Source organism: Zonotrichia leucophrys, chromosome 13 (genome assembly GCF_028769735.1).
Source record: "Zonotrichia leucophrys gambelii isolate GWCS_2022_RI chromosome 13, RI_Zleu_2.0, whole genome shotgun sequence".
NCBI lineage: Eukaryota > Metazoa > Chordata > Aves > Passeriformes > Passerellidae > Zonotrichia > Zonotrichia leucophrys.
This window is the reverse complement of record NC_088183.1, coordinates 58,132-71,473: the sequence shown is the minus strand read 5'-3', so window position 1 is coordinate 71,473 and position 13,342 is coordinate 58,132. Positions and strand designations below refer to the sequence as shown.

The window sequence follows — 13,342 nt, the reverse complement described above, 5'->3', positions numbered from 1 at the left end:
TTGGCAGAGGCTTTCTTGCTCTGCTTGGGCAGGTGAATCCCATCTGCTCCCAAGAGACCTGACTTCTTGGAAGTAGATTTGTGGTCATAGAAGCAAAACTGTTGAATATGGCACTGGCCACGCCACCAGGTATTCATCTGGTCAATTCATGACATCTGTCTGTGTACCAGGAGGGTAGAGGTGAACACCTGTGCCTCAGATCCTTTCAGCATTGCTTCAAGGGTTATATAGCTTCTTGTGGTGGTGTAAAGTCACCTCATTGCAGTGTCATTGGACCCTACATGGAATAGTAGAAGCAGATGATAATCTGTAGGATTTGCCAGGTTTGGCAGCCTCTCAGTGACATTGTGAAGGCAGTGTTAGCACTGTTCGCCACACTCTACTGATCAGGGACAATGTCTTGTGATATAGCATGTGACCTTAAAGATACTTTGCGGTAATAAAAAAACCACATTTCTTTGAAGATATAGTTTTGGCCCTTTTTTAGATTTCTTTGCATGTGATATTCAAGATCTAACTTCATTTACAGCACTTTACAATATTGGAGACATGGTTCATGCAGCACGAGGCAAATGGGGTATTAAGGCCAACTGTCCATGTATTAACAGACAGAACAAATCAGTGTTGAGACCAGCTGTCACTAATGGAATATCACAGGTATGTAATTTGAAGCCGAAATTACCTTGTTCAACATTTACATTTTAAAGATCTATTAGGATGTTAGATCCGTTAAGCTAATCTGTTGTGAAACAGGAATTTTACTTTCTCCATATCACTTTTTAGGGACACGAACTGCATCTGTTATCTACCAAGTAAGATATTATTTGGGCTAATACTCTTATGTAGAAATTGGGGAGGAAGCCATTAATATTGATGCTGTATTTTAAAACAAACCACTATGAGTAGCTTGCAACATGTGTTTTTATTTTGTTGTGCTTCCTGAAGGAATCTAGAGCAGTTCTGTAACTATCAATACAAAAAATCCTCCTGTAATAAAAAAAAACACCCAGAAAGAAAAGGAAAGAACTCAAAAAGATTTGGCTTAAGTTAAAAGATGTCTAAAAGATTACATGGTAAGAATTCACACCACAGTGCAAAGGTGAATACACGCAGATAAGGAAGCTCCTGTATTCTGCTAAGCATAAATGAATTTTACTGTGAGCTTGTAGCAAATGGAAAAAGAGAAACAACTGACAAAATCGATTGCATTGGGTATTGAAAATGTGTCCAAGTTGAACTCTTCCCTTTATTCAACATTTAGCAGTTTTTTTTATATTTTTTGTTTTAGCTTCCAACTGTAAATCCTAGTGCATCAGTCTCTGGAAATGAGAACGCCTTTTCCACTGGAGCAGGGACAGCAGGAGTGGGGCAAGTAGAAATGGACACTGTACCAAAATCTGAAGCAACTGACATTAGGATAGAAGAATCTGCAAAAGCAGAGACATTACCAACCAGTAACACTGGGGAAGTAAAGTCTAACAGACCACTTTGTCCAGAAACAGCTCCATCGTCAGCTTTACACTGGCTTGCAGATTTAGCAACGCAAAAAGCGAAAGAGGAAACAAAAGGTGAGCAGAAGAAATGCCCACTGGGGTTGCAATTAAAAGATAAATGATAACATACTGTTTGATTGCTGTGCTTTGTGAGAGTGTCTAGCCCTAAACAGAAAAGAAAAAGGTAAGTTTTCTTCCTTTGCATCTTAGAACCAGTTTTGTTCTACAGGCTTAGAAAAATGCAAAGCTGGAAAGATGATGCAGCTGCAGACAGTACTGTCTCACAGTTTATTTCTGTGCCAGGCTGTGTATTTATTTTCTCAGAAGCTGATATCCTGATGTAAAATGATAGTAATTAATTTCAGATGCGGCTTTGTCACTTTATAACTGTTGAAGTAAATACAGCTTTTTTTGTGTGATATGTGAAGAATGTATTTTCAAGGAGCTGAGACTAGAGTCCAGTTGGAGAATTAGATGAAAGCTTAGAGCATCTCTAATACTCCATAGTTGGAATGACTACACTTCCTAGAAGTCAGAGGTAACATGGATTTATTCCTGTCCATATGTCTAGAAGGGACTACTTTACATATTGATGTTAAATGTTGATGAATCACTTGCAAGTTTTGGGGGTCACTTTAATATTTTGTCTGCCATTAAAATGTGAAATATTTAAAATCAAAACATAAATTCAGAAAGTCAGGGAAATGTTTTTTAACTGAGTATATTAAAAAGTTGTGTTTACATGTGTCAGATCTTTGATCGGATCTATTGTGCTGTTCAAAACCATAGCAGCATATGAAGGGCAAAATCTATGTGAAGTATCTTTGATGCTCATTGAGGTGCCTCATTCACTGTTACAGTGATAATTTACCGTTACCACAAGATTCTGTTAATATCCTATTTAATGCAAGAGGAAATAATTTCAGAAAACTTTGTGATCGTTTTGACTTTGCCTCTTGGGGATTTTTTTCTCTCCCCTCCCTGTAATGTTTATATTTATCTTGCAGAATCAGGATCACTGAGATCAGTGCTTAATAAAGAATCCCATTCACCCTTTGGATTAGATTCCTTCAACTCCAGTACAAAGGTTTCCCCGCTAACCCCAAAGCTGTTTAATAGCCTCTTGTTGGGCCCAGTGACATCTAGCAACAAAGCTGAAGGCTCCAGCCTCAGAGATCTGCTACACACAGGGCCAGGAAAGCTTCCTCAGGTCCCATCAGACACAGGAATCCCCTTTCCTCCAGTCTTTTCTGCAGCTTCTACGGTAAATAATTTTGTATTCCTTCAATGATGTCTGTTCTAGGGAAGGATTTTCATCTGGATGTTTTAATCGTTTTCTACTCTTGAATGTTGAAACAAATGTAATGCCTCACCAAAACTCACCACCCCACAAATTTGTAGAGAATTTTCATGCTAATTTTTAGTTTTAGTGTACTACTGCTGAGGAGAGGCTATTCTCTTCAAGAGACCAAGAAAGTGGGTTAAATACAGCCTATAACTTGATAATCAGAATCCCTGCAAAGTTCACATTAAATTTCACATCTTTAAAAATATTGTAAAAGCATACCACAGAAAAAAAGACAAAAACTTCAGAGTAAACCAGTTCCTTAAACTTATGTATACTTGAAAGGCATTTGAGCTAGAATATACTTGGCCAGGATCTGCTGCTTCACCTGCAACACTACAAATCTATGGGGCCTGATGGGATAAATCCAAGCATCTTCAGACAGCTGCTGATGTCATCAAAAAGCCTCTCTCAATGAGTTTCATGTGGTCTTGGGAGTCTGGAGTGGTCCCAGCTGACTGGAAGCTGGCAAACGTTGTCCTGATTTCCTAAAAGGGCAAAAAGCAGTACCATGGAAACCACGGGTGTGTCAGTCTCACTTAAGTGTCCAGTAAAATAATGGAAAATATTATTCTGGGAAGTATTTGAAAACATCTGGAATACAATGCAGTCACTGGTCACTGCAGTGTGGGTGGAAAGTCCTACTTGTTGAGTGTGATTTCCTTCTGTGACGGCACCACCTCATTCATCGGGGAAAGGCAGTAGATGTCATCTTTCTGGAAGTACATTTTTGATGATGTCTCTCTAAATATCCTTCTGGACAAAATGTCCAGCGGACAGCTGAATAGCCACATTCGGACAACATGCTCAGGCACAGGGTGCGATTCTTAGCCTGTCCTGTGGAGGGCCAGGAGTTTGGCTCGATGATTCTGATGGGTCGCTTCCAACTTAGCATATTCTATAGTTGTGTGATCCTGTGAGTTTAAGGTGTAGTTGCCATTTCTGAATGCCTTTTCTGGAATAAGGATACTTAAATCCATCTTGGAAGAAATAGCTTTGAAAAAAAACCTGAACAAATCAATGCTATTTGGAGTGGTTAGAAACATTTTGTTTGAGGAGAAGGATAAATTCTGTGGAATTTATCAACACTTATCTCTTTTTTGGTGAATACTTTCTCCAAAAGCTTAGGCAGATAGAGTAAGAAGGAAGTTGAAATGGCTTGTCTCATAGTGAATTTTTTTTTAAACTCTCTGACAGACAGGCCAGCAGGCCAGCACCTCGATAATAGTTCATGTTGGTTGGTTTTGGGAGAGGGAACTGTACATGAAAATATGATGCTGCTACAGGAAAGTGAATCCAAGAATACTTCTGCCTGTCATCACTGAGTACAGGCAAAGAAATTGTGGTCACTTGTGTTAAAGCAACTTATTCCTTCAAGGCTTGAGATAGCCTGTCTGAACTTGTATCCCTGTCCTGGCAACTCTACGCATTGTCTCACCACATCTAATCAGATGTGTTGTGTAATGTGTTTTTTCTCTTTCCTGGCTTCTGATCTTCACTGAGTAACTTAGATTTAAAGAAGTTATGGAGAGCTCTGGTCCATCTCCTGACTTGAATGTCTGGATGCTTCATATAGAATGAACAAAACAGACCTGAGAAACAAGTGTGTTACTCAGATTGAGAGAAGCAAGACTGCTGCTCATTGAGAGAATCATCTTGATCTTTCTGGAGCATTGATAGTTTGTTGTGAAGAATAATAAGCATTATCTTTAATAATTAAGCTGCATATTATCTATCTTACAGCCTCTAGCAAGTCAGAGTAATGGTACATTTTTAAGACCATCCAAAGCAGATGATGTTATGATCTAGTCTTATTGGGGTAAGATGGGCTGTAGAAAACGAACATAATTCGAGGCAGCAGTAGAGAGTGGAATCAGACTAGCAGTGAGGTAGTGCCTGTTAAAGGAGCCCAGGGTCCTGGAGGACAACAAGCTGCACCTGGGCCAGCACTGCACACCTGCAGTTGCAAAGGTAAACAGTCCTGGGCTGTATCAGGAAGCATACAGCTGAAGCACATCAAGGAATGTGGTTATTTCATTCAGCTCCTGTCACATTACACCTGGAACACTTTCCAGTTTTGATTTCCCCGGGTGAAGAATGACAGTGAAAATTTGTATGGGATCCAGTGAAGGGCCATAAAGAATGTTTAAGGCATTGGAGAGCTTGACACATTTAGAAAGGTTCTAGTAAATGGTTCTCTTCATCCTAGAGAAGAGAATGCTTTGGGGATCTGATCAATCTTATAATTTCTAAAAGGTGTTTGTAGGGAATATGGAGGTACTCATTTCATAAAGATGCATGGTTAATAGGGCAAGGGGCAATACAAGTTTCTTTTAGGAGAAATTCTATCTGGATCTAAGGAAAAATTCTCCCTTTACATCCACAAGAGTGGAATAGGCTGCCCTAAGTAGTGAATTAATCTTCTTTCCTGTGAAGTTAAAGTTGACATGACCCAGCCCAGGGGAACAAAACCTAATTTCAACAGAAATTTACACCAGATGATCTCTAGAACTTCTGTTGGACCGAGACTCTTCTACAATTCCATAAGTATTTTTTACTGAATTAATATATTCAGTAATGAATAATGCTATGTTTTAGATTGATAGCTCTATATATGGTGAATTTTTTATCTATTGAACTTTAGTTTTTAAGATGATGGCAGTTTTTGGGAGGGAGGAGAGAGTGGTGTTGATTGGTTTGCTATGTTTCTTTTGTTTTTCACTTGAATGAGAAGGTTTTTTCTACCAGAAATCTTTCACTGCTCTGCCTCCTCCCACAAATGTGTGAAACAAGGTCCAATAAGTGTTTATCTTCTGTTGAATATGTAAAATTTATTTAGTGTTTTAAGTATTTTGCTATAAGCAAGGCCTATAAGCAGGCTTTTTATTTTTTTAAGTTAAAACAAAATTTTAAGATTGTGTTGATAACCTGTTACAAATTTTAAACAGCTCTTGAGTTTTAAATGTCCCTTGAGGAGCATGGCTACCAGAACCAGAGAGTCTCTCTACTAGTGGTTCCACTAACATACAGGAAGCACTTTCTCCTTTCTCTGTCCATGTGTTCATATATGTGAACAGCTTATGTGTCCCACGGTTGAATTGACTTCCTTAGTAATGGAATGAGGAAAATGGGGAAATGGAGTTTAGATATTAATGAAGTTGGGAAAACTATGAACTATTTTTACAATCAAAGTTTTCTATTTTATGTCTGCATAATATTTTTATAGGTAGCGTTTAGCTGGTTATTTTAACCTCTACCATTGTAAAACAGAGCCGTAGCCATTTCTGTTCAGTTCTGTTGGATACATGTCTGTCTTTGAGCCAGTTTGTTTCTGATGCATGTTTTCCTGGTAGCAAGGTGTCTGTGCTAAAGTCTGAAGGAGAGCAGATATACCTTAATACTTATACTGTTGCAAGACTAAACTTACCTCTGGATTTACGTCTTCTAGGGGGTCAAAGGTAAAGCCAGCCTGCCAAACTTCTTGGACCATATCATTGCTTCTGTGGTGGAAAATAAGAAGACGTCTGATGCCGCAAAACGAGCTAGTAATTTAGCTGACACACAGAAGGAGGTGAAGGAAATGGTAATGGGATTAAATGTGCTGGATCCACACACTTCCCACTCTTGGCTGTGTGATGGTAGACTTCTTTGCCTTCATGATCCCAGCAATAAAAACAACTGGAAGATCTTCAGGGAATGCTGGAAACAAGGCCAGGTGGGTGATAAGTATCCAACCCTTATTGCTTGTTAGTGTCCTGAAATTGCAGTCTGTACATTGGTAAAAACAGTCTCTTCAAACTTTGGCTCCTGAGTGAATATGGTGAATGAATATTTCAACTGTAGCTTTATAAAGAGGGGACACAGCAGCCCTGTTCACTTTATGCTATATTTATTTGGGTCCATGTCCTCTTGCATGTTGAGCTTTTCTCAGCTTACCATCATGAGAGTGTTTGCTGTGACAGCCCTTTTAGTTGTAGTGTGCTTTGGGCTGAACGTCCTCTGCTCTACTACAGCCCAGTAGAGAATCCACTCTGATTTCCTGAGTGCACCTTAGCATCTACTCCACACTCCATGCTTTATAGCCTTAGGGAAAGATGCATTTTCTTCCAGCTACAGTGTGTACAAGAGTGAAAATTCTGCATGCAATAATCTACTGAATTTTGGATGTACTTGATAGAGTGTCTCACCCTGAGCCCTACAGCCAGTGGGAACCCAAGTATTGTTGTGGACTCAGCAACTCATGCATGGAACACTCTCGTGGATTGTCTGAGGTGCCATCAAGCAGTTAGGCCTTCAGACAACAGACTATACCTTAGACCTGCTCTCAGCACAGCCACTTTTTCAGATGTCAGTCTGTAGTGCTGCAGCTTAGACTTCTCCAGAGGGACAGTAAGATCAGCCTGGTCTGACAACCTGAATCTTAAAAAATGGATGAGTAATTGCTGCTGCAAAGAAGTGTACCCACAGCTCTAACGGAGGATAATGGCCATTGCCATTCAAACTGTATTTTTGGCACTTGGTTCTGCAGCTGCCTCTGACACAGTTACCTTCACTAGCTACTCAGAATTGAGGCCATTAGTGCTAGACCATTAGGTCCATCATCATCTTTTCTGGAGAAGTGCTTGTTGTCGGATAGTTTATGTTACCGTGCTAATGCGCTTGGCAGTAATATTCCATGCTTATTTGTGGTTTTTCACAAGACACTGAGGTGTGGTGGAGGAACAGGCTGCATATACCTCTTTTGGCACTCAGAGTCGACTCCTGACAGTAGAGTACTTTTCATTTACATGTAGTCCCATGGAACTGCACATTCTCTGGGTTGCCTGGGCACAAGCACAGCTAGCACATAGCTGTGAGAACTGCAAAGATGGTTGTTGTGCCACAGGCCTCATTTCTGTTCATGATTCCTCTGGCCAGCTCCTAATAGTTGGAGGAAGGTACTGTGCAGCACACCCTTGCTTGTCTGACTAGAAACTTCACTGCCAGCTTCTGACTAAGTGCAGTTGCTTTCCTGTCCTGACTTTTTTGGGGTACATAGGAATCTCTTTTTTTTAAAAATTATTTTGTTTTTCATCCTGTTATATTTTTCTGATTTATGAGAGATTTCTGATCATTCTTTTGCAGTGCTGTGGTGTCCATCATCTTTTCTTTGCTAAGAGCTTCTTAGTTTCTGGTTAGCATACTTTGATAATTTTCTCAACACTTTCTGTTGGGAAATACTACTGCCTCTCCTAGGAGGATCTTAAATATCTTGGGAATGCCTACAAAAAATGTGCTTATCAGTTTCTTTGCCAATGAGACTGGTTAGTCACCATGTGCAACATGCTGCTTGTGACCGTGGGGTTCTTGACTGGCGATGAGTCTTGAGGGACTGCTTAGGGAGTCTAGAGATGTGATTATGAATCTTGTGTCTGTAGCTTGCAGCGTGCAGCACCATCCAAGTTGGTGTACACCCTGAGACTCTGGCTGCAATTGCCATGCTCGTGTACCTGTACAATAGCAGGTACTTTGTCACCTGCTATTTTAGCCTTTGCCACAAGGTATGCTATTGATGCTTCTGGATCATTTTAGCATTCAGAGGACCCCTTAAATAGGAACAGACTGGGAAAGTTCTTTGCTCATTCAGCAATCCTCAAGGTGGTGTTGCAGTCATTGGAGTTTCCTGTTGAAATGAGAAAAGGAATTGAACAACCTCCCTTGTTCCTACATAAGAGAGAGCATGTGACCCAGACAGATGTTACTGTCTCAACAAGGGTATTTTAAAAATAATTTTTTCAAGCAGAGACTCTCTGAAGAAACCGTTCTCTGTCACTGTACTTCCTTGGCTTACATCCTCCTGTACATCCCAGCTGCACCTTTAAAAGTGAAGTGAAAGAACATTAATTCTACCACTATTTCCTAAATCCCCTTCCTGTTTTGTGTTTTGGGAAAAGTTACTTGGAAAAAAACCCTTAGCCACCCTCCCCAGCACAACAACACTGTACACTAGATCTGTGCCATATGAAGATGTTGGATATGATGGCATCCAAAATTGTTAAAAGAGAAAGTTCTTTTCCCTTAATGCTTAGATAATAATGGCACCCTTTCAGTGTCACTCAAAAAGAGCAACATTTTTTGAGTCCTTCATCTTAGAAATTGTCAGAAACTAGTTAAACTTTGTCTTGTCCCACAATTCACTGAGGCCATAAGAGTAATTCTTGAAGTTGTTTTTAAAGAGCATTTTTTTCTCCTGAAAATGGTTTTTGCTCATCTGGGTATACTGTTAGGATCCTCATCTTATAGCAACCTGGTATTTTCTGACTTTTTCTGATTTTCTATGTTAGGATTTCTCTTTTTTGAGACACTGAAAATATGATACGGTACTGCAGCTTTTTGTTTTGATTTGGGTTTTTTTGTTATTTTTATCTCCCTGTAGTTTGAGAGCAGATTTGGCAGGAGATGTCTACCACGCAAGTCCACTGTCATTTTATCTTGGAGCCCTATCTGTGTTATTCACTAAAGGGAATAATTTTTTCTTCCATTGCAAATTTGCTGCTTAATAGCCAGAAGGGTTCTACTAAGTTAAGCAATTTGGTTGTTTTGGGGTTTCTTTTAATTGCTGTTTACAAGTGGTCAGGTGAATGCAGCGGGGATCAAAATGTCATTATTTTTTCGCACTGAAGACAGCTGGTTTAGCTATCAGCTTAAAGTCTACCAGGCAATGCTTTCTACACACCATGTGAAAGGTACTGTAGAAAGTTATTTTACTCATAGGTGATCCCTAGTGTTTGTTGTAGAATATGCTTAAACTTTTTAATTGCCCTAATGTTACCATTTTTGCTGGGATGAGAGTATATTCAGATTTGAGATTGCTGTATTTGGTTTGTTATCTTAGGGAGGTTTGCTGCTCGTCAGGATGTCACATTTGGGACATAGTGGAAAGACTACCAAAGCTTATCTGTCCCTCAAACATGTGCCCTCTGCTGCTTTTCCATATTGGCACTTAGAGTACTACTGGGGAGACCGGGAGAGTATCAAAAGTGGCTGGATGGCTCTGGAAGTGTTAATCAAGGCCGTGGAGCCCTCATGGTTTTCTTACTCCTGCCAGCAAAGGGTAGGGGAGTGGACAGATCCTGCATGTCAACTATTGTTTGCACAGCCAGTTTTAACCAAGAGGGTTTTGTGATCATGGGAACCTCTTTGAGGATTGAGGGTTGTGTGGAAGAGATAGGATCCATCTAAGCAAAAAAAAAAAAAAAAAAATCTTGCCAACAGGCTGGCTAACCTTATGAGAAAAGCTATAAGCAGGAACAAGGGATGGAGAGTATGACCAGTGATATCAAGGAAGGAATTGATTGATTTGGCAAGCAAGCAGTGTGAGGTGATGTGAACAGGGATAATCCTGTACTCAAGAAACAAAGGATGAAAGATGTCCGCCTCAAGTATATGCATGTAAGTAAGGATCTGTGTGCATCACAGCATTGTGAAGAAAGTTCTCACGCTGTTTCTGGGAAATGAACATGACTAGATGTCTTTCTGAAGTACCTGTACCCTAATGCATACAGCACATTGAACAAAGAGGAGGAATTAGTGTGCAGTTGCACAGCCGTGATCTCATTGGTATGACAAAGTGGTGAGATAGCTCATGCAGCTGTAGTATGGGAAGGAATAGGTAGAGGCTATTCAGGAAGGACAACACAGGAATGACAAGCCAGGAACGTAAGCAGGGAGCATTGCTGTTTTTGTGAGGAAGAACTTAGAATGCTTGAAGTTGTGTAGGAACTGATGATGAGCCATCCAAGAACTTAGGGGCCAGGATTATTGATCAGCAATTATGGACAACATTATGGCAAGTATCTGCTACAGACCAGCTGACCATAAAAATGTGATAAGGCCTTAAAAAACTGGAGGAAGCCCTGTGTTCACATTTCCTGGGCCTCATGGGACCACCCTGATACCTGCTGGAGGAACAACACAACAGGTCACAAGCAGTCCTGAAGTTTTCTGAAGTGCGTTCATTCTCAGAACATTAATGTCAATGTTCTGAGACAGCTGCTGGGGAAGGGCACTTGTTCTGGACCTTGTGCTTTCACACAAGGAAGATGTGGAGATATGGGGCACCTTTGCCTGCAGTGACTATTAGATGATGGCATTCAGATCAAGATTCTGAGAGGAGGGAGCAAAACAAAAAATCATGATCACAAATTTGGGCTTTGGGAGAGCAGGCTTTTGCCTTTTCAGATACTTGCTTGGAAGAATCCCATGGGGATATGGTCATGAAGAGAAAAGGAGCTCAGGAATACTGGTTGAATCATGCTTAACCTGCCTTGTAGCCTTCTGTGATGATATGACTGGCTTGGTACATGAAAGGAAAGTAGTGGACGTTTTTTGTCTTAATTTTTATTAAAGGTTTTTTACACTGTCATAATATCATCAAAGTGACTTGGTAAGTGAACAGTATGATGGACTTAAAACTGACTGAAATGCCATGTGTGAGAGCACTATCACTAGTGGTATATCGTCAGTCACTTCTGCAGTGAGTAGTACTTGTTGTGTCATTAGTGGCCTAGATGGGGTAGAGTTCATACACCCTTAGCAAGTTCACAGGCAATACAAAACTAGGAGGAATGACTGATACAGCAGATGAGTTCTGCTGCTAATCAGAGGGTCTGAACAGGCTGGAGAATTGGACCGAGAAGAATCTAGTGATGTTCAGCAGGGAAAAATGTAATGTCCTGTACATCAAGGAAGAATAACATCCTACAGCAGCTGCTGAGAAGCAACCATTTGGAAGGTAGCTTTGCCTGGAAGAATCTTGGGGTCCCACTGGGCAAGGGAGTGACTGTGAGCCAAGAAAGTATCCTCACTACAAAGAGGGTTGTCTGCAAGTCAAAGGAAGTGATGGTTCCTCTTACTGTGTTCAGTCCTGGGCTCCCCAATGCGAAGGAGGGGAGGGGGAACCCCAGTGAAGGGTCACAAAGATGATGAAGGGACTAGAGCATCACTTAGCTGAAGAGAGGCTGAACAAGTTAGGACTGTTCAGCCTAGAGAAAAAGAGGCTCAGGAGAGTGTGGGGAGGAAATCTTAAGAGGGAGCCAGGCTCTTCTTGTCAGTGCCCACTGACAGGAGAAGTGGGAGTGGGTACAGAAAGTTCAGCCTCAATACAAGAAAATACTCTTTTTTGATGTGAGGGTAGTCTACATGTTTCTGTGGGTTTTTTTTTTTTTCATTCCCCTAGTCTCCTGAAATTCACAGGAGTAAAGTAAACAACCCCTTTTTGTTTTCTTAAATCTCACTCATCTGAAGTTGAGGTTTCATTGCTGCCTTCTAGAACTTAATGGCTGTGTTGTATTGTATTTGAAAACCAAGGCCATTCCCATTATCCCCAGACTTGGGAGTTTTACATTCATTTCTGGATGTAAAAATAGTTGTCCTCACTTAGGGATTAAAATCAAAACTAGGCCTTTTAGAGGCTATTGGACAATACAAAAGAAGCAGCAGTTAGTTACTGGAGTGTGTTTGAGCAGCATAACTTTGAAGTTGCTTGTATATAGCTCTGTCGGTGTCTTTGCCTAGCACACTGATATTACATCTAGGGTCATGTGTGCTTCTCAGGGTTGTGCGGAGCTCTTCATGTGAATAAACCAGGACCCACCATCACTATACATTGTTAATGTATAGGGCACAGCTTGGAATTAATTCAAACTTGCATAGCCATGGGAACTGCCATTTGAACATAGGTAGCAGTTACAAAAGTAAAGCTTTTTGGGTGGGAATAGTTAATGTGCAAGTTCACTTTATACCCTCTTCATTTTCTCTCAAGTTTGGTAACTCTCTTTTGAGATGGCAGGGTGAGAGGAACTGAGAAAGTTTTGGCAGTGTTGGGAGGTTTGTCTGGTATAACTTTTCCAATTGTCAGTTTAGCAAATGCTTTGAGGTTAATTAAATTAATTAATTAATTAAAGCATTTTAAATGCTTTTATGGGGAGAAGCCACTGAAATAGCTGTTTGGAATGCATGTACATCATTAGCTTAAGCATCTTAAAAACCCTTTTGCTAGTGAGCAGCCTTTTTTCCACTACTTGGTTTTGTCCTACAGAGTTAATGTTGATCTGTGATTATACATAAATAACAAGTGAAATAGTTAAACAATTCATATTAAAATACTAAAATTTCACATGAGAAGGCTTTACTACAAATGCCGTTTCTAGTGGTAGTTGCATGTGTGCCTAAGAAAAAGGTCAGGTGGTGGGATTCTACACCTACTCTACTGCCACAGGTGGATTGACCCTGTCTGGCTGCCAGACCCCTCTACCCAGCTGCTTTCTCACTCCCCCTTCTCAACATAATATGAGAAGAAAATCAGGTGAAGAAGTTTCTGGGTCAAGATAAAGCCAGGGAGGTCCCTTAGGGATTGCTCTCATGGGCAAAAGAGGTTTAATTTGTGATAAAGGAGTTGAATTTATTGCAAATTAAAAATAGAGTAGGCTGGAAGAGAAGAAAGACAAATCAGTAAACACCTTAC

General features: G+C 40.4%; 1 protein-coding gene across 1 annotated transcript in view; it reads left to right on the top strand.

Moving 5' to 3' along the window:
- KDM3B (lysine demethylase 3B) overlaps positions 1–13,342 on the top strand; it is a 48,098-nt gene that overhangs the window by 23,646 nt on the left and 11,110 nt on the right. Inside the window, exons 13-16 of the mRNA XM_064724755.1 lie at positions 530–657; positions 1,289–1,568; positions 2,501–2,757; positions 6,287–6,553. Coding sequence (XP_064580825.1) covers positions 530–657; positions 1,289–1,568; positions 2,501–2,757; positions 6,287–6,553 — 932 coding nt within the window. The remainder of the gene's footprint in view (positions 1–529; positions 658–1,288; positions 1,569–2,500; positions 2,758–6,286; positions 6,554–13,342) is intronic.